The 20,595-nt window shown below is 45.1% G+C and overlaps 1 protein-coding gene across 1 annotated transcript in view; it reads right to left on the reverse strand.

The window, feature by feature from the left end:
* Positions 1 to 1,065: 1,065 nt before the first annotated feature.
* Positions 1,066 to 20,595, reverse strand: part of RSF1 (remodeling and spacing factor 1) — a 62,870-nt gene continuing 43,340 nt past the window's right edge. Inside the window, exons 9-16 of the mRNA XM_086475639.1 lie at positions 20,323 to 20,402; positions 15,466 to 15,520; positions 14,073 to 14,182; positions 10,337 to 10,404; positions 8,981 to 9,188; positions 7,128 to 7,351; positions 4,364 to 4,555; positions 1,066 to 2,357 (exon numbers count right to left, since the gene is read on the reverse strand). Coding sequence (XP_086331765.1) covers positions 1,783 to 2,357; positions 4,364 to 4,555; positions 7,128 to 7,351; positions 8,981 to 9,188; positions 10,337 to 10,404; positions 14,073 to 14,182; positions 15,466 to 15,520; positions 20,323 to 20,402 — 1,512 coding nt within the window. The 3' untranslated portion in view covers positions 1,066 to 1,782. The remainder of the gene's footprint in view (positions 2,358 to 4,363; positions 4,556 to 7,127; positions 7,352 to 8,980; positions 9,189 to 10,336; positions 10,405 to 14,072; positions 14,183 to 15,465; positions 15,521 to 20,322; positions 20,403 to 20,595) is intronic.

The raw sequence follows: 20,595 nt of genomic DNA on the forward strand, positions 1-20,595 counted from the left end.
AACCAAGACGCCAAGGCCAGAAGGCAGGTCATTTTTGGATCTAGGTCTTCTAGAGAGGTATTTAGCGAAGGCCTAATGCCGGTTTTATTACGAGGAAAGGGAAGGGAGCAATGACTGACTGGGAAATACAATAGAATGGGAAGAAAGGGGGTGGGGCTGGAAAGGAGAACTCACTCCTCGGTGGCAGCAGCAGTTTTGGTGCGTCCATTGCCGGCAATGGACGTAAACACCAGTGAAAAATCCAAATCTCAGAGCGAAAGGATTAACAGAGGTGACCTTTTTGGATTTCAGTGGTCGGCAGATCTGTCTGAGCTGTCTGTGTGCTACAACATGTACAAACGCTACAGCCTGCGCCTGAATTCAGAGTAAAGAGAAAACTGAATGCTGCCCAACACCCATTTCAGCTCTGCCCCATGCTGTTTTTTCCTTTCTTGATTAAAAAAGCATTTATCGCTTCACACCCGCTGAAAAGTTGAGGAGATGTCTCAGAGTCAAGCGTTTTCTCTCAGAAATACTGCCTTCTTGAAACCAGTTGGTCACATGACAACTATTAAAATGTATTTTAAGAAAATTCTAATGGCCAAAGGCCAACACTACATTCAAAACCTGCTAATACATCCAGGCAGATAAGTAAAATCAAAACAAAAAAACCACACACAAACCCCAAACAGAAAACCTCCAAAAGGAAAACTGTTCCATTTGTTTACTTCAATTTGAAGTAGATATTAAGGACATGAATGGACCAGTCACGGTTTATTTGGAAATCCCTCCATCCTCTGATGCACTGTCACTCTGCGGTCACTGCCGTTTGCCCAAACGGATTTCCTGCGGAATACTCCCACAGACGGTGAAACTCGAGCGGCCGGGCAGCTACCGCGGGGTTCTTGTGTCTGCACAAGGCTGCAGCACGTCAAGACGCCATCCAGCTTACGGACTGACTTCACAGCGATACGGCCTCCCGCTAGACACTGTGCATCGAAGACCATCTGATGAACTCGGCATGAGATCGCTTTCTAAATTCATGGCGAGCGTGTTTCGACTGTCAAAAACTTCATTACAGTACACTTTACTGTACAAACACTTTAAAGGATGTTTATTAGGAAAGTCTGCAAGTCATAATGGATAGTAGAGTTCTTGTTTATGGTACCTTCTTGGCCTCTAATAATTCTGTTTGCCTCCAGTATTAAAATCAAACTGCTTCCATGAAGGTGATTACTAAAATGAGCTATGGTATGTTAACCTACAACTCACAAAATGCAACAGTACAGACATTAATTTTTGTTTAACTGTCTGTTAAGTTGTAATCTAAGTTGTGAACATTTAAATATAATATATATCTCATATGAAAAAGCTAAAGCACAAGTGCTTCTGCACCCCCACCCCACCCCTTGAGCCAAACCCACCCCAGTTCCGGTTTGGGCCCTGACCGATTTGGAATGCTTTCTTAGGCCACCAATTTCCACAAATTTGTATGCGCTCAGGAAATATAAAGTCAAAAATATACAAATCTCTTGTTGTTATAAGGTTTTTGTGAGTGAAATTACCCAGGACCATGGACTTGGAAGGAGAAGGAGGGGAGGGGTAAGAGAGGGGAATTTACAGCAATTGATCTTCAAAGTTCAAAACTGGTCACTTCACAGAAAGACTGCAGGACTGGTGAAATTCTTGCTTCTAAAAAGTGATACTGTAGTGGAGAATTTTCTAGGAAAAATAAAACAGCTTTTAATAACTGGCCCGCTGGTATGAGCTACCGTGGAATAAATTAGCACAAAAATGGAAGTCTTATAACTGTTCACTGTTACAGACGTAATCAACAAGGTCAGTCACTCTCAAAAGTTCATCTTCATCTTCCTCCGGCCCTACCGCTTCCTGCCCGCTCCCCGTCCCGTTGGGCGCCAGGCTGGCGCTGGCTGTGCTGTCCTTGGGGGCCTGGGTCTTCTCGCCGGGCTTGCCAATCAAGTTCTCAATGGTTTTACCTGGGCTCTGTCCGTTGGTGGAAGGCAAGTCCACCAGGCTGTAGTCCAAAGGGCTCTCTACTTTCCCTACGTTATCAAAGTCATCTTCGTCATCGCTTTCTATCCGGTAGCAGTGCTTCTTGGCGTTGTCTGGAGGAGCTTGCGGTGCTGGCAGCTTATCTGCAGGAGCCGGGTTCTCTGCGTCGTCGTTAGCGTTTTCGCCGTTTTCTTCGTCGTCCGTTTCGATCCGATTCAGCCGTTTGCGGACAGGCCTCCCTTCCTCTTCCTCGTCCTCTCCTTCTTCCTCGGAGTAGTCGTCCGTACTTCGCCGACGTTTTCGAATCAATCGCTTTGACTCCTTGGTGGATTCATCATCTTCAGAGTTCTTCGATGTGTAGCTCTCTGGAATAAGCAGCAGACTTAGAGCCGTTAGCAAATCTGAGTGCAACCAGAACAACGACACTTTGATTTCTCATCTCTCACACTCGTTAAAAAGCCATCTCTCTCTCTCTCACCACACAGACACACACACAATGTCAGAGGTTGGAAGGGACCTCTGGAGATCATCCAGTCCAACCCCCTGCCAAAGCAGGTTCACCTACAGCAGGTCACACAGGAACGCATCCAGGTGGGTTTTGAATATCTCCAGGGAAGGAGACCCCACAACCTCCCTGGGCAGCATGTTCCAGTGCTCTGCCACCCTCAGGGTGAAGAAGTTTTTCCTCATGTTCAGAACATTTCTAAGACATTCAGAGACATTTCCATCTCCTTCCCCAGGTTCCCCCACCATGCCAAACCATTGCATTCTTCTTACTTTTTAAGTAAACTGCCCGAGTAGCAAAGACCAACGATTTGTTGATAGCCTGTTTCCAGTCTGGGGAGTACCAGAGGCTTTGGAGGCTTTAATTACCCTAAACGTGGTAACTGCCTGCCAGGAATAACGCAGAACTGTATCCCTAATCTCACAGCACCTACTTTACACCTTTCCAGAAACTGAGAGCCCAAATAGCAGCTACACAATCATAAAAAGATACATATATACACACACACACACAAACATACACACACCTCCTCTCCGTACTATACCGCTGCCACCCCCAAATTACATACAGCTTCTTCCAAAGCATACGAACACTGCCCAACTGTCACCTGAACTTTGTCACCCTTTAATGGAGGCCTTTTTTTTTTTGGCAAACTGGAATATTGCCTACACATCGACAGCCTGTCCACTGACCTTTCATGGCTTTGGTGAGAAAAGACAGACAAGACACTGAAAAATCAAATGGAAACACCCTTTGCTGTCTCTGTGAGTTCCATCAGAAATGCATGTGAACTGTCATTTTAAAGGGTATTACTTGATGTAGGTTCAGGTTGATAGAGACTCTTGTCAGAATTCCTGTATTTCCAACATAATTACATCTCCGGTAACGCTGTTACGTATTTTACAACACCCTGGGGGAGAGTACTGGCGTGGTACTAAACGGTGCTGATTTTAATATGCAAAAAGCCAGTACCAAGAATACCTGAGGAAATGGGATTTCATGGAGAAAAGACACCGCCAATCAGGCTCAAGTGCAGGCAGCAGAAACCTCCGCCACCACAGAGCGGGTTCTTAGCAGAGAGCCCACACACAGTCCTTCTGAGACCAGACCGTACTGAAATGCAAGAGCAAGTCTGTGGGATGCTGTAGGGTGGCATTACAGACGTGTTTCCCTTCACCTAAGGGGATCCTCCAACACCGCAAACTCAGGCCAGCACTTCCAAAACTCACCCACAAACCAGAGGCGTTGGGCTGCTTTGCTGAGGAAGCCTGGCATCTGAAGGGCGGGCCTGAGGTCTCAGGAGCTGGGTGCCCAGAATGCAAAGCACCCACCGTCAGAGGTTGCTTTGGTAAAAGCCACTTTTACACCACGATGCCCACCAGCCGCTCGCGGTGTGACCGACGTCACTGAGCGCGGGCCTCCTCCGTACCTATCCCCGCTCCTTCCAACAGGAGGTTGAATGAGCCTCAACCACCAGCGCAAATACAACCAGGGCACCAGAAGTAACACCCTTTCTCTTACAGAACAGCACCTTTAAAGGCTCGTGGGGTGAAGCCTTGTGACCTCGTAACAGAAAAGCGGTGAGACAGTTACATTAGTGCCAATTTTGGGATCCCAGCGCTCCGTGCCAGACGCTGTAAATTTGGACCTGGAAGTCGGGGTTAGGGACAACGATGGCTTTGAGGTGTGGCTGTAACAGTTCATCACAAAGTACCACTGGACTGTTTCAGAAGGAAACAGTTTCTGAGAAACACCAAGGAACTCCAGAAAGAAGATTCTCAGAGACCTCTGAATTATATACAGGTTTCTCTTCATGCTAATGCTGACACACACCAGCTCCTGCAAAGGGTGGACTGTTTATTTTACCTTCACTATCTGAAGTGGAGAGCCTGCGTTTATGAACTCTTCTTAACTCCTTCCCATATCGGACACTTTTCTGTGAGCCATCACTTTCTGAATCTTCCTTATAATTGACTTGTCTCTTTTGATTCCGTCTTGATCTTCTCCTCCTCGTTTCCAGGTAATCGTCGTCACTGTAATCCGTGTAATCCCCACTCTCTGTACAGAGGAAAACAGAGCCGTGCGTTACTCCCTCAAAGCAAAACTGCACGATTCACATCAGCTCCAGACCAGCGCCAGTAACATCGTGTGCTCTTCCAGCACAGGAGAGGCTCAACCGTTGCGCCTCGTTACCCTGACCCATTCCAGGCTCACGCATCAGTTCCCCCATTCATTGCTGGCACAGAATTCCTTGATTTTAAAACCTCACAAACCCTTTTCCTGTCTCCCTCAGACTCCTCCAGATGAAGGTTTCCTTCCAGTTCTTTGTTCCCTCATCTCTACTGGTGCCAAAGATGCCTCCTCTACGATTCCTGACAGCTGAAGCAAGCTCACTGAACTGGAGTTGACGATGCACATGACCACTGACACTGGGAAGTCCTTTCTGTTTTAAAATTTAAATAAATTGGGCTCTACTCAAACACTTTTAAGAGTAGAGAGATGGAAAACCACTGACCAGATGAAATTCCAGGTATAGATCTGAGTTATACAATTTAAATAACAACAAAAATCCCAGAATCACAGAATGGCAGGTGTTGGAAGGGACCTCTGGAGATCATCTAGTTCAACCCCCTGCTAAAGCAGGTTCACCTACAGCAGGTCACACAGGACAGCGTTCAGGCAGGTTTTGAATCTCTCCAGGGAAGGAAACCCCACAGCCTCCCTGGGCAGCCTGTTCCAGTGCTCTGTCACCCTCAGGGTAAAGAAGTTTTTCCTCATGTTCAGGTGGAAGTTCCTGTGCTCCAGTTTGTGCCCGTTGCCCCTTGTCCTGTCACTGGGCACCACTGAGAAGACCCTGGCCCCATCCTTTTGACACCCACCCTTTAGATATTGATAAGCATTGATAAGGTCCCCTCTCAGTCTTCTCTTCTCCAGGCTAAAGGAGCCCCAGGTCCCTCAGCCTTTCCTCATAAGAGAGATGCCCCAGTCCCCTCATCATCTTAGCAGCCCTCCGCTGGACTCTCTCCAGTAGTTCCCTGTCCCTCTTGAACTGGAGGGCCCAGAATTTACTCGACTTTAAGTCTGCCTGAAACAGAACCTGTGCAGAAGAAACTTACCACCATTCACGGTTCTTCCTGCACCAGTCTACTGCAGCTAGTGTCCTTAAGAATTACATTTATTTACATCAGCTGAAAAGAGCCTTGAATCAACTCTAGCTGCTTTGTGACTGAGCTGTGCCAGAACAATTATCCCAAGACAGATTTCTATACATGTCACACACCGCTCCTAAGTTAGTGATTGACATGAGTCACAGATCAAAGTGGCATCCTCCTTACTTCCTAAAATATTAGAGAAAGAATCAGAGCATGTCAACAACAACAACCACCTTCAGAACAAAACTCCATCTCTAGAGACTGAAAACAAAACCACTCGCAGGGCACCTTATTTCCTTAGGCTTATAGCAGGATCCCGAGGGACAGTCACAGGAGCAAAAGAGAGAAACATGTGGTTAAGACTATACCCTTAGATATATATGGAATGATACTGGAATCGGCTGATTTTATCACGGATGTGTCTCCACCAGGAAATAAATAGTTGCTCCTGTGCGTTACAGAATAGTTGAGCCATCTCCAGACTTCTGCCAGCATCTCCACAGCTTACGATTAGTGCAGTGATGCGCTCAGGACAGGGAGATGGCAACTGTTGTAAGTCCATAGAGCTCTCTTCATGCATGAGCCCTCCTTTTGGAAAGCGGGACTTCAAAGCAACTTACTGCAGCACGTTCACCATCTATATTCTAGAGAGCCAGGCAAAACACCGGAACGGTAACGCACGCTGCAGTAAGTTAACACTCCCGTGTCCTCAGTACCTTCAAGTCACAACAAAAGTGTTTATGTACCTGGCACTTTCTAGGGCTGAGTCTCAAATGAAGGGAAAAGGAGGAGGACAGTCTTCAGAGAAAGATGCTAATCAGGAAAAGGTTCAAGTATTGCGTAGGTATTATTCTCACACTTCGGACTGTGCAAGCAGAAAAGGAACTGGCTGAAGGACTAGTAGAATAAAGTGGATTATTAGGCTCTCCTGTGACGCAAGAGTCTTCACTGACTACAGATCAGGAAGGACAATTGTAGAATAGAGAGATTCAAGGTGTTACCGTTCGCTTTCAAGCCTGCCAGAGAACACAGAACGTCACACAACCAGAGGAATTTTCTTCCATCCGCAGTGAGGGAACGTTTCTCTGGGAAGCTTTTTCACAGGTATTTGGAAGGTCTTCAAGTAGCTATAAAGAAGGACATTTTTGCCTCCATCCTTTCTCTTCCCTGCAATCACGTGCCAAACAGGGAGGTACGGGGTAGCTGAAGCTATCCGCAGAGGTGGCCTTTTGAACCACAGCACCGGCATCCATTGGAACACGTAACCACTTGAAATGCCAACAACCCTGTACTCAATACCTGAGCTTCCTGCAGAACATTCGCAGCAGAACAATTAAACTGCTTTACAGCAGAGACATCATCTGACTTGACCAAAGCGAGCAAACAAGTTAGTGTTAGCAGTGACAGGAAACTGGGACTTCCACCCTTCCTCTCTCCAGTACAGAGTATTTAATAGATCTAAGACCTCTTATACTCACCGGATTCTCTGCTTGAATTGTCCTCAGAATCTTCATCTTCGTCATCTTCAGAATATTTTTTCTTGGCTGTTTTCCTTCGTAACCGCCTGCTTTGCCTCATTGGCCTGGAGAGGTGTCGCCTGGATATGCGGGCACAGAACTCTGAATCGCTGTCCTCGTTTGACGGTGGGTCATCCTCGCTTTCATCCAGATTTTCCTCCGATATAACAAACTCGTCCTGAGATCTGTCCCCAGAGAGACCGCAGACAACAGAGAGAGAAATCAGAAACAAAGGATCCAAACAGCACCGGTATTTTACAAGCGATATGTGCAAAATAAGTACTGTCTTGCACAAAAAAACGTGCAAATCTTACAGTAATAACGCGGAGCAAAGATGCAGAGAGCGCAAGCGGCGTTAGGTTTCGCTTGTACACTTGGGATCCAGCTTTACAGAGCACTGGCACAGCAGGTGAGAGCAGCAGGTGACTACAAACACTTTGTCAGACTGAGGGGACACAGGACAGGTCCCGGTGTTCATGCAGCACACTGCCACGTGCCGCCTGCAGAGCGGGAACCGCGGGTGAGCAGTGCCTGCGGAGGGGGAAAACCCTCTGCAGAGGGTGTTCTAGCAGAGACGGCCTCCCCTGCACCCGCGAAGCGCTGCCCGACGCCGTTTCAGAGACCCTGAATAGCGCGTCTCCACGCAAAACCATCGCTCTCGTGCCAAACACCCATCTTGCAGACTTATCCCCTTGGAAGGCTCCTGGCTCTCCAAAAGCGAGCCAGGGCTTTTTTAAAAGCCCTTGAGCCCTGAGGGTGCGCAGCCACTTGTCTCTGGCCGCCAGCGGAATGCCCTGACATCCAGAAGGCGTTCGGCAGGGGACACGGGAGCACACTGCAGCAGGTCAGTGCACCACTAATGCTGGGAGGTTTCCTCAAGCTACGCTCATTGACTTGGAAATCTCCAGCACGTTTAGCTCAGCCATTCAGGGTGCCACCGAAACGTCCTCGGCGCGGACACAGGTGAAAAAGAAAGCTCAAAATTGGCATCTCTGCTGTGCAGGTTATCCATACGCTTCGTAAATTGACTCAAGGACTGGTGTAAAGCCTTAAATGTTGACGGTAGAGAGCCTAGACCTCATCCTCCATTATGTTTCTTCATGGAGGCGTAAAGGATGTCTAAAATGATTATTAAATTGTTTCATTTAATTCCCCAGACTGAATGGTGAGAAATTCCACGGAAAGGAAGTTTCAGTTAGCCAGAGCAACGCTCATTTAGCGTTTAAAGTGACACGTATTTGTTTCCTCCAGTATAAACCACTGCTGTGGCTGTTCTCAAACTCTGTCTCCTAGAGAGCAGAAATCAAGAACTGACTTCAGAACCTGCATGTCGAGTTCTGTATGCTTTACATGGGGACATTTTACTCTTACAATTTCTAAGTGACACTCAGGCCCAATAGAAGTCCCACAAAATAGGACGGATTTTCAAAAGGAAAGAGCCAGAGTCATTTCAGCGACACCTTTATGAAGGATTTCTGCCAGACAGGCACGTCAGCCTGAGAGCTGGGCCCTCCTGGCTCCTTCACTACCATCCCCGTGTACAGAACCCCGCAGCGTGGCCTCAAACCTACCAGGAACATTTCCAGAACGTGTTTTGCTTAAAATACAGATCAGATTATTTCAGCACACGGATCTGGGGCGCAGTTTTTGCAGTACAATGACGTTGCCCGAGGCCAGGAGGGCTTTTGCTGGCACTGTGCAGCGCTGCTCCAGCACGGGGCACATGCTCCTAGGGATGGTTTCAGGGGCACTGCAGAGTCACAGAAGCCTGCAGTGGTCTGTGACTCGTGGTGGAAATTAAATTGCAGACCTACCCGTCACTGATCTTGAATTCATCCTCACTCTCTTCTTCATCCAGATTACTGTCACTATCCAAGTCGTTTAGTCGCCGTCGTTTCTTGCGCCGTGCTGCAGCAGCCCTTTGTGGTCGCTTGTTTTCTTTCCTTTCTTCCTCTAGGATGGTGGAAATGTCTTTTCCACGGTGACCCGTGATATTAGACATGTCTTTGCCTCTGCCAATGCCTGAATTCAGCGACAGAAAGGGGAAAAAAAGAGCAAGTTTATTTTTTGTTGAACTTTACACCTCTCTTTCTTCCATGCCTCTAGCTTCAGTTTATTTTCTGTAAAGCAGAATCTTTTTTTTCCTCAGGCAAGAGTCTGTCTGGAGTCCTGCTCCTGACACGCACAGCCCCAGCTGTGGTCACGTGGAAATACTGAGGCCTACGCAGAAGACAGCGGGTAAGTGTCAGCATTCTGATACTCAACCCCAACCCACATGGTTACCCGTGCTAGTGCCTTTTGAGTAGGGCAGGTATCAGAAAACCCATTTTCTTCATAATTCTGACTATCCTCCGTGGGAGATGAAGTGTTTTAAGTTGCTGTTTGGCCAGGGAGCGGAGTTTCTGAAAAGCTGGTTTTACTGTTGAGCCTTAGTTATGTTTATTACATGGGTCTTGTGTTACACACCCACTGACACCCGATTTTCAGGTTGTTTGTATACATCCACCGAGCTTCTCAAAACTGGTGTCTTTATGGAGACGCCACCAGCCCCACAACTGAGGGGTCACGTTCATGGCGGTCTTCTCTAGGCAAGTTAAGGTGATGCAGAAGCATAAATCCATCTGCACCTCTCCGATGCTGCTGGAGATCTCTCCTTTGGTCCCCTATGTTGCCTGAGGGGCAACAAAGAACACAATTTCACTTTACTCCTGTCCAGCTAAGAAGTGTTTATAGGTCTGGATTAATATTTTTAAGAGGATCTGTAGACCCTGGCTTTAGGGGGTCCAAGCGCAGACCAGTTTAGGAGCCCGCTTTTTAGAGGGGACAAACGTCAATAGCACTAGCTGCCGTTCCAACCCCAAATCCAAACCTCAGCAAATTCATTTAAGAGATTTCTTGTCACGCTTGTTCATTGCATTCATATATATCAAAACATGTACAAGCTGAATTTAACTATCAAAATCAAATACTTTTGGGCATCTTTTGGCAGCCTGGGATGGCCACTCCCAAGGGAAATTCTTTAGTCTGATTTGAAAAATACAGCAGTAAAACCTGTGAACTACAAAGTTTAAGGGAGAGGATTGTATTTGTTGCTTCTCATACCAAAATAAATTTGGTCGCAACCTTCTTACCGCCACTGCAAAGAAAAACAAATAACATCAGAAACATACCTCCTCCATCAGCCTCCTTGATATCATCTTCAATTGCCTCATCAATTGCCTCATCAAATTCATCAAACCTAAAAGTAACAGCTTTCATTTACCACTTTGAAGTGAACCCTAATTAAATTATATTATGAAAACACACCTCAAGATCTGAAAATACTGTAAGAAATCTCACTGCACAGACAACGGGCTGGATATGTCATCAAATAACAAAGTTAACGGGCCGGACTGACAATAAAATAGCCATTTTTTAGAAGATGTGTTTCTTATTTCTACTTGCTAGCAGATTATTTATCATTGCCTGGCTGTCTAGCTATTCATTTACATGAACAGAAAGACACTTCCATTTTACAGGACACACCACTGAATTTAACAACAAAGGTCTTTGAGGTGGTATCGGTGGCATTTTTCACACAAAGTATTAGTCATTTCTTCCACACCTTTCATTAGGTGACACACGCACGACCTACCTGCAAAACAGACTTTCTGAAAAGCACCTATTAAAGTCAAAGTAAAATTATTCATCCTTCTAAATTTCCCTTGAAAACTGATTTCAGAGAGCTGCTTTCTCCTCGTAAAGCTCACAGTAATTATACGTTATAGGATCTGCAACATCCTCAGCTGAACACAGACATACTGCACACTGTAACTGCTGCCTAACAGGACAAACAACAGCAAAATGTTTGAGGACGTTTTGTCCTGCAGCAGCTTTTATAAAACTGCATAAACGCCTGCGCGCCGAGTAACTCATTTAACGGAGGAAAGAGGATCCGGCCCTTTTACAGAGCTGCCTTCCGTTTGCTGCTTCAGTTATAACTGAAATCCCATAAAAAAGGACTGTTACCTCTACCACCCAACAGATGCCTTGAGATTTAACATGCAGAAGTACAAACTTTATTAACTAGACAGGAAAGGCATTTTATTTAGATGCAAGTTTTCCCTCTCATTTTTAAAAAAATAATTTTTTTTGTATTTTTTTTAGGTACAAACAACTGACAACTGGACAATACTTTCATTAAAGATTTTGTCAGACGTGAAAGAAAGATTGCAGTTTTATTTCTGTTGCTCCTCCATAGTAACCTTCAGCAGAACATGAGAAGAACAGATCCAATATTACTCTCTGTGCCAGGTTACAGTGTAAAATGTGCCAAAAGGAAAAAAAAAAGTATTCTATCACCATCTTCAGGAGCTGTTGAGACCAGGTGGGGCGGTGCTCCCTGCCTCCCCCCTCTGGACTATCTCCTGTTCATGGGCACAACAATGCCTTATCGCCTGACCCATCGAGAACTCGCTCCTGGACTATCTCCTGTTCATGGCCCATCAAGGAACTGCCTCACGACTCCCCATCCCATGGTGAGATGCTCCGCCCGGGGGGAAGGAGCCAAGCAGTCCATGCCAAATAAAAACTGAGATCTCCAACACCCTAGCAGCCTTCTTCCACTGGATTCCCAGAGGAGCTTTTCCCCCCACTGGAGTTCCAGAGGACAAGAGCTACCTACCTACCACTGGACCTTCGGAGGAAGACCAGACCCTTTTACCTGATCGCTGCTTCCACAGAACTACACCCATCGCTTCAGGAGGACTGCAGCCGGCATCTTATCGGACTGCTACTGCCACCCTAACAGGGTGTCAGGGTGTAGTTCTGACTCTGTCAGTGTAAGCCAGTGGGTTGTTTGTTTTTTCCCTGCCTTGTGTTATATATATATATATATATATATATATATATATATTAGTAAAGAACTGTTATTCCTATTCCCCATATCTTTGCCTGAAGGCCTGTTAATTTCAAATTTATAATAATTTGGAGGGAAGGGGGTTGCACTTTCCATTTCAAGGGAGGCTCCTGCCTTCCTCCGCAGACACCTGTCTTTCAAACCAAGACACTCTCTATTCCAACAGAAAACATAAACCACTTTATCTTTTAAAAAGAAGGTGACGGATTTCTGGTCTGTTTATATTCCCCAAGAACAACCGCATGTCATGTCCACGGCAGCTTTACACAGCAAGGAAGTAACTCTGAAATTATCCCATCAATAAGATTAGTTCCACATTACTCAAACTCTATTTTCCCTCCACAACACTAAAAAAACCCTACCAAAACCCCTCTTTAAAACGTGAGCAATCACTGAACGCTTTTCAATCACTGCTAACAAACAACCTGAGCTCAAACGCGCGCCGACAGCTGCTTGTCCGTTAGAGGCAACGGAACAGAATTGCTGCTGCTGCTGCTTTATTCAGAGTGCAGATTTTTGCAGACCTGCTCACGAGAGGACTCGGGTGATACCAAGGGATTACGTATCTTTAGAGACCCAGAACGCCACACAATGTGGCTGTAAGCGGAACAAGACGTTCAGCATTTATTCCCCCGTGCTGAAGGCAAGCAGGCACAACGCTCAGCGACACCAGCGGGGCTCCGCTGCAGACAGATAAATCTGAAGTGACACGCTGACACGCGCAATATTTTCACCAGCTCCAAGTTCCGTGTGTGATGGAGTCGGTAAAACTCTTTATCGTTTTGCACCAGAAGATTGATTTTTGCAGAATGACATTATATGAAACATTATTTCCAATAAAAATCATCGTCTTCGCACCACACGTGTCCTGCTGAAGCCATGCCAGATGCCCTACAGGTCATCCTCCTGGTCTGATGCTGCCTGACCTGTCATGAATGGAACAGCAGATCTACGTAATCTTGCCTGTGGCATCACGTTCCTTACAGAAACGCTTCACTTCCCAAAGCAGCAACGGCATTTTCATCAGTGCGGCTTCTGTTGTCAATTTAAAAACTTCCCGAAAATCAACAGCCTGAGTTTTGTGAACAGGCTGGAACGCCACGCTCCTCCTCAACAGCAAAACCAGACTGACTGGGAGGTTAATCATGGTTATTGCTGGGAGGCTTGGAAAGTTGCAGTGTTCAAAGTTTTTATCATAAAGGTCTACAGAAAGCAAGGACAGGAAAGGTAATGCCTTTTTTTTTTTTTTCCCCCCCTTTTTTTTTTTTTTTAATGGTCCTAATGCAGCTGGGACAGAAAAACACAAGCTCTCAGGCAACCACATTCTTCTCTAATCCCAAAAGGCAGCCTGCTTCCCCTGTGGACTGAAGAGGATACAGAGCATCTTATTTAGAAAATAAGTTTATAAACCACCTTGGTAATACACTGAGAACAAAAGCGAATATAAAGATCACGCTGAATTTTGGAAACTTTAGTGACCAGTCCTACTTTCAGAATGCACAGACTCTAAATATCTTGGAATTTTATTTCCTAATTGCATTTTTATCACAATTTGTCTGAAAAGTTACGGACCTTTTTTAGACATACCGTCTCATAACTGCATTTTAAAGTTTCGTGCCCCTTTCACGTCAAGAAGCCGTAAAGGGGCGGGGGGGAAAGAGAGGGGGATTTAAGGCCTTTACTCACAAGCCTAAGTCTCCCTTTCAACAGCAAAGAGAGGTCCGATTCACCTGCTTTAACTTACTCCAGCACCTGCAGTAACACCAAACCCTTCTCCAGTACTCCTGAACAAAGCACCATACAAATTTTAATTTTGTTACGCATCACCCTTTCACTACACCACCTCACATGCTTTTACAACCGTCCCACACAACCTGCATTCAGAGGGCAGAACGAGGACACTTCAGTTGGGCCTCTCAAACACAGAAGTGTGCCGAGGGGGCGGGTTGCTCAGAAAGAAGAGGTATGGCTTGGCTTTGCTCTACAAGCTACTGAAACAAGCTGCTGACCTGTAGCTTATGCACTTGCGGGTTCTGGTAGACCTCCTTTCAAGCAGCTTTGATTTTGGCTTTTTGGAATCTTTCTTCTTTTCTTCCTGACCTTCAGGTACTTCTGGCTCCTGTTCACATAAGACACAAGTGTCAACAAGCTTCATCTCCCCCCTCCCTCCACAGTCGTTATGACTGAACTCATATGATACAGACATTCACACAATCCAGAAAGCGCATAAGCCAAACACAACAGCTTTTAGCTTCTAATATAATGACTCGTTACAGCAGAGTTCAGGTGGACACTTGTACACGTGGCCTCTCCTGGCTACGTCCTACCACGGGGAGACCATTCCTCGGGTCCCAGGACTAGTATCTGCAGCAGCTGGGCTCATGGTTGCTCACACCTCTACAGACTGAGCACAGGGAGACCTTTACACAGCGTCGTTTCAATAAAATTCCACGCAGGTTAATTTTACGATGTTGTTTCCAATTTATTAATTTAAAAAAAAAAAAAAAAAAAAAATCTGCCCCTAGGCTGAATTCTTCAAATATTTGCTCCCTGCCATAGACTCTTTGGCAAGTCTGTAAAATCTGTTGTCGTTTTTCTGTTATGCAGAGACAGGGGAAAAAGGCGGCTTTCTTACAGTCAGAGTGGAAAGGTTAGGTTTAAACCAAACAAAAGTGTCACTTCAAACTCCCGTGCAAGGAACAGATTATATGATTTTTGGATGAAGGTGTTTGCCTAAAGAATCACTTTAAAATGTACTTAAGAAGGGAGAACAGGCCGTTCTCCACATAAACAAAAGCATTTTTCCTCTTCTGTAAAGGGGAACCATATCAAAGCATCTGTTAATAAAACACTAAAGTGTTTATAGTTTTTAACCACATGACTTCAATACACGTTTGTCGGAGAGCACGTGTTCTGCTTCTAACAGGACTGCACGGGCCCTCTGAATCGCAGGCCAGAAACCTTTGTTTCCATCAGTTCCAAAGGAAAGCCACGACAGTTACCTCAGGCCTAGGTAACTGTACAGCAGACAACAGTTAAATAAACTGAAACCCACCTTTCTGAGCTACAGAACAGTGGAGGGCTCTACCCAAAACCCAACTGGGAATGAGCAGGGAGGTGATCCTGCGGTCCTTCATGGACAGAGGACTCTGTGTGGCACCGGCTGGCTCTAATAAACATGACCAAGCTCCCTTGGTTTCTCTGCTAAATTCAATTCCAGTCTAAAATGAAGAGTCTAGAATTATTTCTGACCTGCGTATAGATTGATTTTTCTTTCCAAGGTGCTACTAGCACGTCTAACGCACCACTGAGAAACTTCTTCCCTGAGAAATTTGGAAAATATCCATATACACGTACAGCATATACACAGCATAACAACAAAACACATACACAGTCACTTACCTGAGGTGGAATGATGTTCTCAATACTGATACCCACATACACCAATCGTTCTTTTCTTTAGGAGAGAAAAAATGAAAATAAGCTTACAGAAAGACTGCAGATATCTAAAATAACACTGTAATTAGCCCTGTTTGAAGCTCTTACTGTCGCTAGGCAGAAGCATCCCAAGAGGGTGTTCTAACTGAAAAGAGTTATTTCAGCTGGAATTATATGCTAAATCTCGTAAGATTACATTTTCCTGCAAGCATGACGTAAGAGATTCCCAAAGAGTTCTGACAAACAACAGCACTTGAACATTGCAGGCACCACAGCAATTATGGAATTGGGGTGTAAAAAGCAATTAAACAACTGAAAAATAATAAAGTTCTGATGGAGATTACACTGCCAGATCCCTAACTACAACCAACCTCGGAGGCGCTGAAAGATAAAAAGGGAGTTCAAAATCACATTGAACTAGAAAAATTATGTAAAGAGAGGATGCAACCCAAAACAGACAAGCACTGGATTTTAGACCTGGGCAGGAACAATCAACTCCAGAAACACCAGGGAACAAATAACTGCCTACGTAGCAATTCTTTGCCAGAGGAGAAGAGCCTGAACAAAGACCAAGAGTCAAGCTGCTGCGGAAACAACGATGATGGCAGATGGACATGTGAACAGGAGGACAGCCTACAGGGCCTAGAGGGCAACTGAGGGAAGCCCGCCATGGTAGTCAGCCCTCGGTGCCATGTGGGCACCACACGTACTTCAGGACAGACGTGATCCAGCTGAGGAGCGCAGAGCTAGCCAGCAGGCATTGCTGGAGGGCAGCAGAGATGCCCTGTTGAGAAAGGCTGAAAAAACAGGACAGGTTGGTCTAGAGAACACCAGACCGAAGATAGAATAGTACTCAAATACAGGAAAGACTCTTGCAAGGAGAAGCAGGCTGTCCTCCTTGTCTACCGGACCTTACAGCGTTAAATCAAAGTAAGTACAATGCAGTTTAGACTCCGCTTGCCTCAGCGCTAGCATCCTGTGCCATCTGAATTGCCCTGGGCCCACCTCTGGCTCCTGGCCCCTAGCTGCCGCGCCTGAAGGTCACAAGTCTCCCATAGGTCTTGTCGTACCCGTCAGTCCCAACTAGAGATGTCCTGGATATCCCGGCGCCTCGCAAACAGCGCTGGGTGCGGCTCTTCAGGGTACTGAACTGAGCTTTCAGAAACGCGGGCTGTCAGGCAGAACAGCCAGGTACTAAACCAGACCAAACTACCGTTGCTGTAGGCCCCTACGAGCCTTTTCTAGGAAAACAAGGGATAACTTAAACAAATGAAGATATCAAAGCAAGTTGGTGGCATTACTGGGCTCTGCAAGGGCTCTAAAAGCAAACCACTTCTCTACAGATTCTAAAGTTATTGTGAGTAACAGTATTTTGGACCGTATCCTCTGAAGAACAATCCTGCGGGGTGTAAGGTCTGAACATCTGCCAGCAGACCTCTGGCTTTCAGGATCCGGTCAAACTTCACTACAGTTGAAATTACATCATGCAAGAACGAGTGTAACCTCGTCTGGGTTTCTGAGCTGAAGAGTGTCAATCAACCACAATCAGACTTCTGAAGTTACAGAGTGGCTGTACGGGCACAGCCCACATTACACGTGAGTCATGTACACAAGTCACCTGGACCTGTACGCAAACGCCTGAGAAGCCGATTAATTTTAGGGACATTTACTTCGAATGTGCATTATTTTGTGCAAACAGAGGCACTTGTGTAAAAATTTTGTTTCCAATAGATTCTTTAGAGATTAATGAAAGTAAGTAAATTTTAACAGTGTAGCCTTCCGCGCTATACATTTTTATCTAAATAAGCTCCTGGAGAAATCTCTACCAAAAAAATCTAGCGTAACACTCTTTTCTCAAATACCATGAACAAGGACGGTTCCTAAAGTAATACTGATAAAGAGTAAAAATGGTTTTTAGGTTGGTTTATAGCCAAAAAGACCATGAACTTGGACAACTCGGTACCATTGTATCTAAAGTGAAATTTCTGGCTGTGTATGAAGTAACTGTTTTCTCTCCTAATGTCAGTTCTCCAAACTGACAGATGAAAAGAAATCTTCATCCATCTGAGCACTGCAAGATTGGCTGGATGAGGAAGAGTTTTGTCATGCACTGGGCAAAATCCTATGCTCTTGACAATGAACTAAAACAGCATCTTAAGGTAAGGAATACAACTGCTAAAACGAGAAAGGAACTAGAAATGTAAACGCTTCAGTACTCAGCAAGTGTCTTTGATAGTTTCCTGCACTTCTCATTTCTTGCAACACAAAACATTGAGAGAGAGGAGAAAAATTCAGCTGTTTTTAAACACGACCAGTGAAGCTTTTGAGATCTGCTCTTCTTCTCCTTGGCTTGAGCGCACACTGCCTAAGAAATCAGCAAATGAAACAAGCCAGCCCTGCTGAGGTGAAGGTCTTACAAGGCAATGCAAAATGAAGTACCAAACGCAGCCCTTACTAGTAGGTAGCACACAGCAGCTCAACGCTTTAACCAACGGTTTAAACATTTGGACCAACAGGTCCCCAACCGTAGGTGCAGAGAAGCACTGACTGGTTATAAACCCTTCCTAGATGAAGCCAGAAAACATTTTCCCTTTGGTAAGCAGCTGCAAAAGTTGCCACAAGGAAGTCATGAAAGCGTGCAGGAAAGGAAGCACTCCACCTGATTTGGCCCGGGAAAAGGAGACAAGCAGTCCCCAGAGGGATTTTTCTATCAAGAAGCCTGAGAGTCTCTAACATGAACAAAAAGGGCACCCATAAAAGCTTTAATATCCCTCTGGCTCATGGTAGGACGTGATTATAGAAGTTAGCGTGTACGTGAGCAACCCAAAAGTGAGCCAGGTTGTTGCAGTAGCACCTTGAATTCATGAGAAAAAAAAAAAAAAGGTATGACTTTGATCTGTGGATTTGTAAGTCAAAGTGAAACCTAAAGTTTTCATTCAAAAAATCCATGACACACAGATGCGTAAGAATATCGCTGAGCAGCTGACTCAACGTCCATCAGGTTCCTGACAGCTAGAGAATAACTGAACGAGCACGACAGTATCACTAGTTCGATAAGCACGGTAACAACGCTGGTTCAAAGAACCCATTGTGGGTGCCCATGATGAGAGAGCTGGTTTTCTTCTCTTTGTCAAAAAGACAGACGAGTACTGTGAGTTTACAGGAACACTGCATCAAAATATTGCTGAGACCCAACCAACCAACCAACCTGCTTGAACTTACACACCGAGCTGTAATAAGGACTGTCATTTCTTCTAGCACTGAGTTTTCAGCCTTTTTACCTTACAATTTGCTAAAATAGACCACCATTAAGTTGAATGACTTAAATATTCAACTGTTCTATCTTTTATAATCTAAGCTCATTTCTCTTTTTTAAAAGAGACTTTCAAAAAATTTAAAAAAATAAAAATAAAATTCAGTCTCACGATACACCACAGAACACATTAGGTTCATTTCGTATGAGGGTCAGATTGCAAAATGGTTGTTAAACATCTGTTTCAGACACTGAAAAAGGCTGTGATATCAATGGCATGATATCAACTGTAACTGTTTACAGATCATATTCTTATGCAACACTAGTGATTTCAAGAAAGCAAGACAGACTGGGAAAAAAAATTGCATTCCATGTCACGTTTGCCAGTAGAATATTTACCAAAGAAGGTCCAAAAATACTGTTCACTAGTAAGGACTCTTCCCGCCACAAAGCAGAGCAGCAGCCACAGCCCCTCTGTGTCCCACCCTCCCGCACAGACGGAGGCTGTGCGTGAGCTGAGCTCGCTCACAACAGTTCCGTTCCCAAAGCTACAAGCTCACTAGGATCACCAGGAAGCCACGGATAATTTCACCTAGATCCACTCTGAGCAGCAGCAGCGATGTTAGAACAGTCGGTAACTCATCTGTCACTATCCCTGTTGCTGCTGCAACAGCAAGAACAAACAGGAGATTTGAAGGAAGCTGAGAACAGACACGGACTGTGCTCTGCTCTTCCCAGCACCGAATCGCTACATCCCACATGGTATTTCAGTACCTGCTACAAATATCAGCCTGCTCACTTATATTCTTTAAAAGACTCTCCCCTTCCGGTGGAATTTGCCTCTTAAGATACAATTCATACAAAGTTTTGTTGATTAATGCACACAGACGTTACTAAATTTTGCAAAGTACTCAATATACGTCCTAAAAGGTATAAATTATGCAGACTGTGTTTCATGTCCCTCATTTTCAGGTCTGAAAACTGCAGATAGGATGTTCCAAATATTAAGGCTGTTGTTCATAAATGCAGTAAACCGGTTTGCTTTTAGCCCTTGGTAATGGCAGCAGCGGACAGAAAATTTCGCTCAAAGTTGTAATTTAGCTGACTTACAGCAATTGCAGAGTCTTGCAAATTTGGCAATTAACAGAATCTAAAGCAATGAGACTCAAAACCCTCGTTAATCTGGATGACCTTTGTAAAAGTCAGGACTCAACCTTGCTTACAGCAGGAACTCTACGCACGGCTGACAGTATTTCTAACACATACAGCTGAACCAGTGCTGAAAACCTTTTACTTACTGGTGTAAGAAAGTCAAATTTGTGTTCAGGCACCTCAACCAAAGTTTAATACAAATGTACTTGCTTATCTTTTCCAATTATCGGACTTTTTCTCCCTTCTTGCAAGCTCTCCCAGCCACCAATAATCAGTGGGAAGTCAAAACGGGTCTTGGCAATTCCCGGTCTCGTCACTACTGTCCTCCCCAGTCCCCAGATATTTTAACGCTTGTGCAGTTACTACTACCCACCCTCGCATAGCAGCTTGCTGTGAATGCAACCAAACAGTAGTACCTGCGTTCTGCACGCTCCTTCTTTTTCAAGACAACATCCAGATCTTGTAATTGTTCTTCTAATTTCTCACAGAGTAATTTCTAAGGGAATGAAACACAGTATTAGTTTCTTTCATCACCAACTATTTTCATGTTGCACTAATGTTCAGACACTTCATTCACTGTTTCTGTGTTTGTCTGGAAGAAGGGAGAGTGCCTTGCTACACTGGAGGCTCCTCTTCGATGAACAAGGCTTTACAACACAGACTGTCCTCCTACAACACGCGTGCTTCAC

This window comes from Leptosomus discolor, chromosome 1, assembly GCF_034619465.1.
Source record: "Leptosomus discolor isolate bLepDis1 chromosome 1, bLepDis1.hap2, whole genome shotgun sequence".
NCBI lineage: Eukaryota > Metazoa > Chordata > Aves > Leptosomiformes > Leptosomidae > Leptosomus > Leptosomus discolor.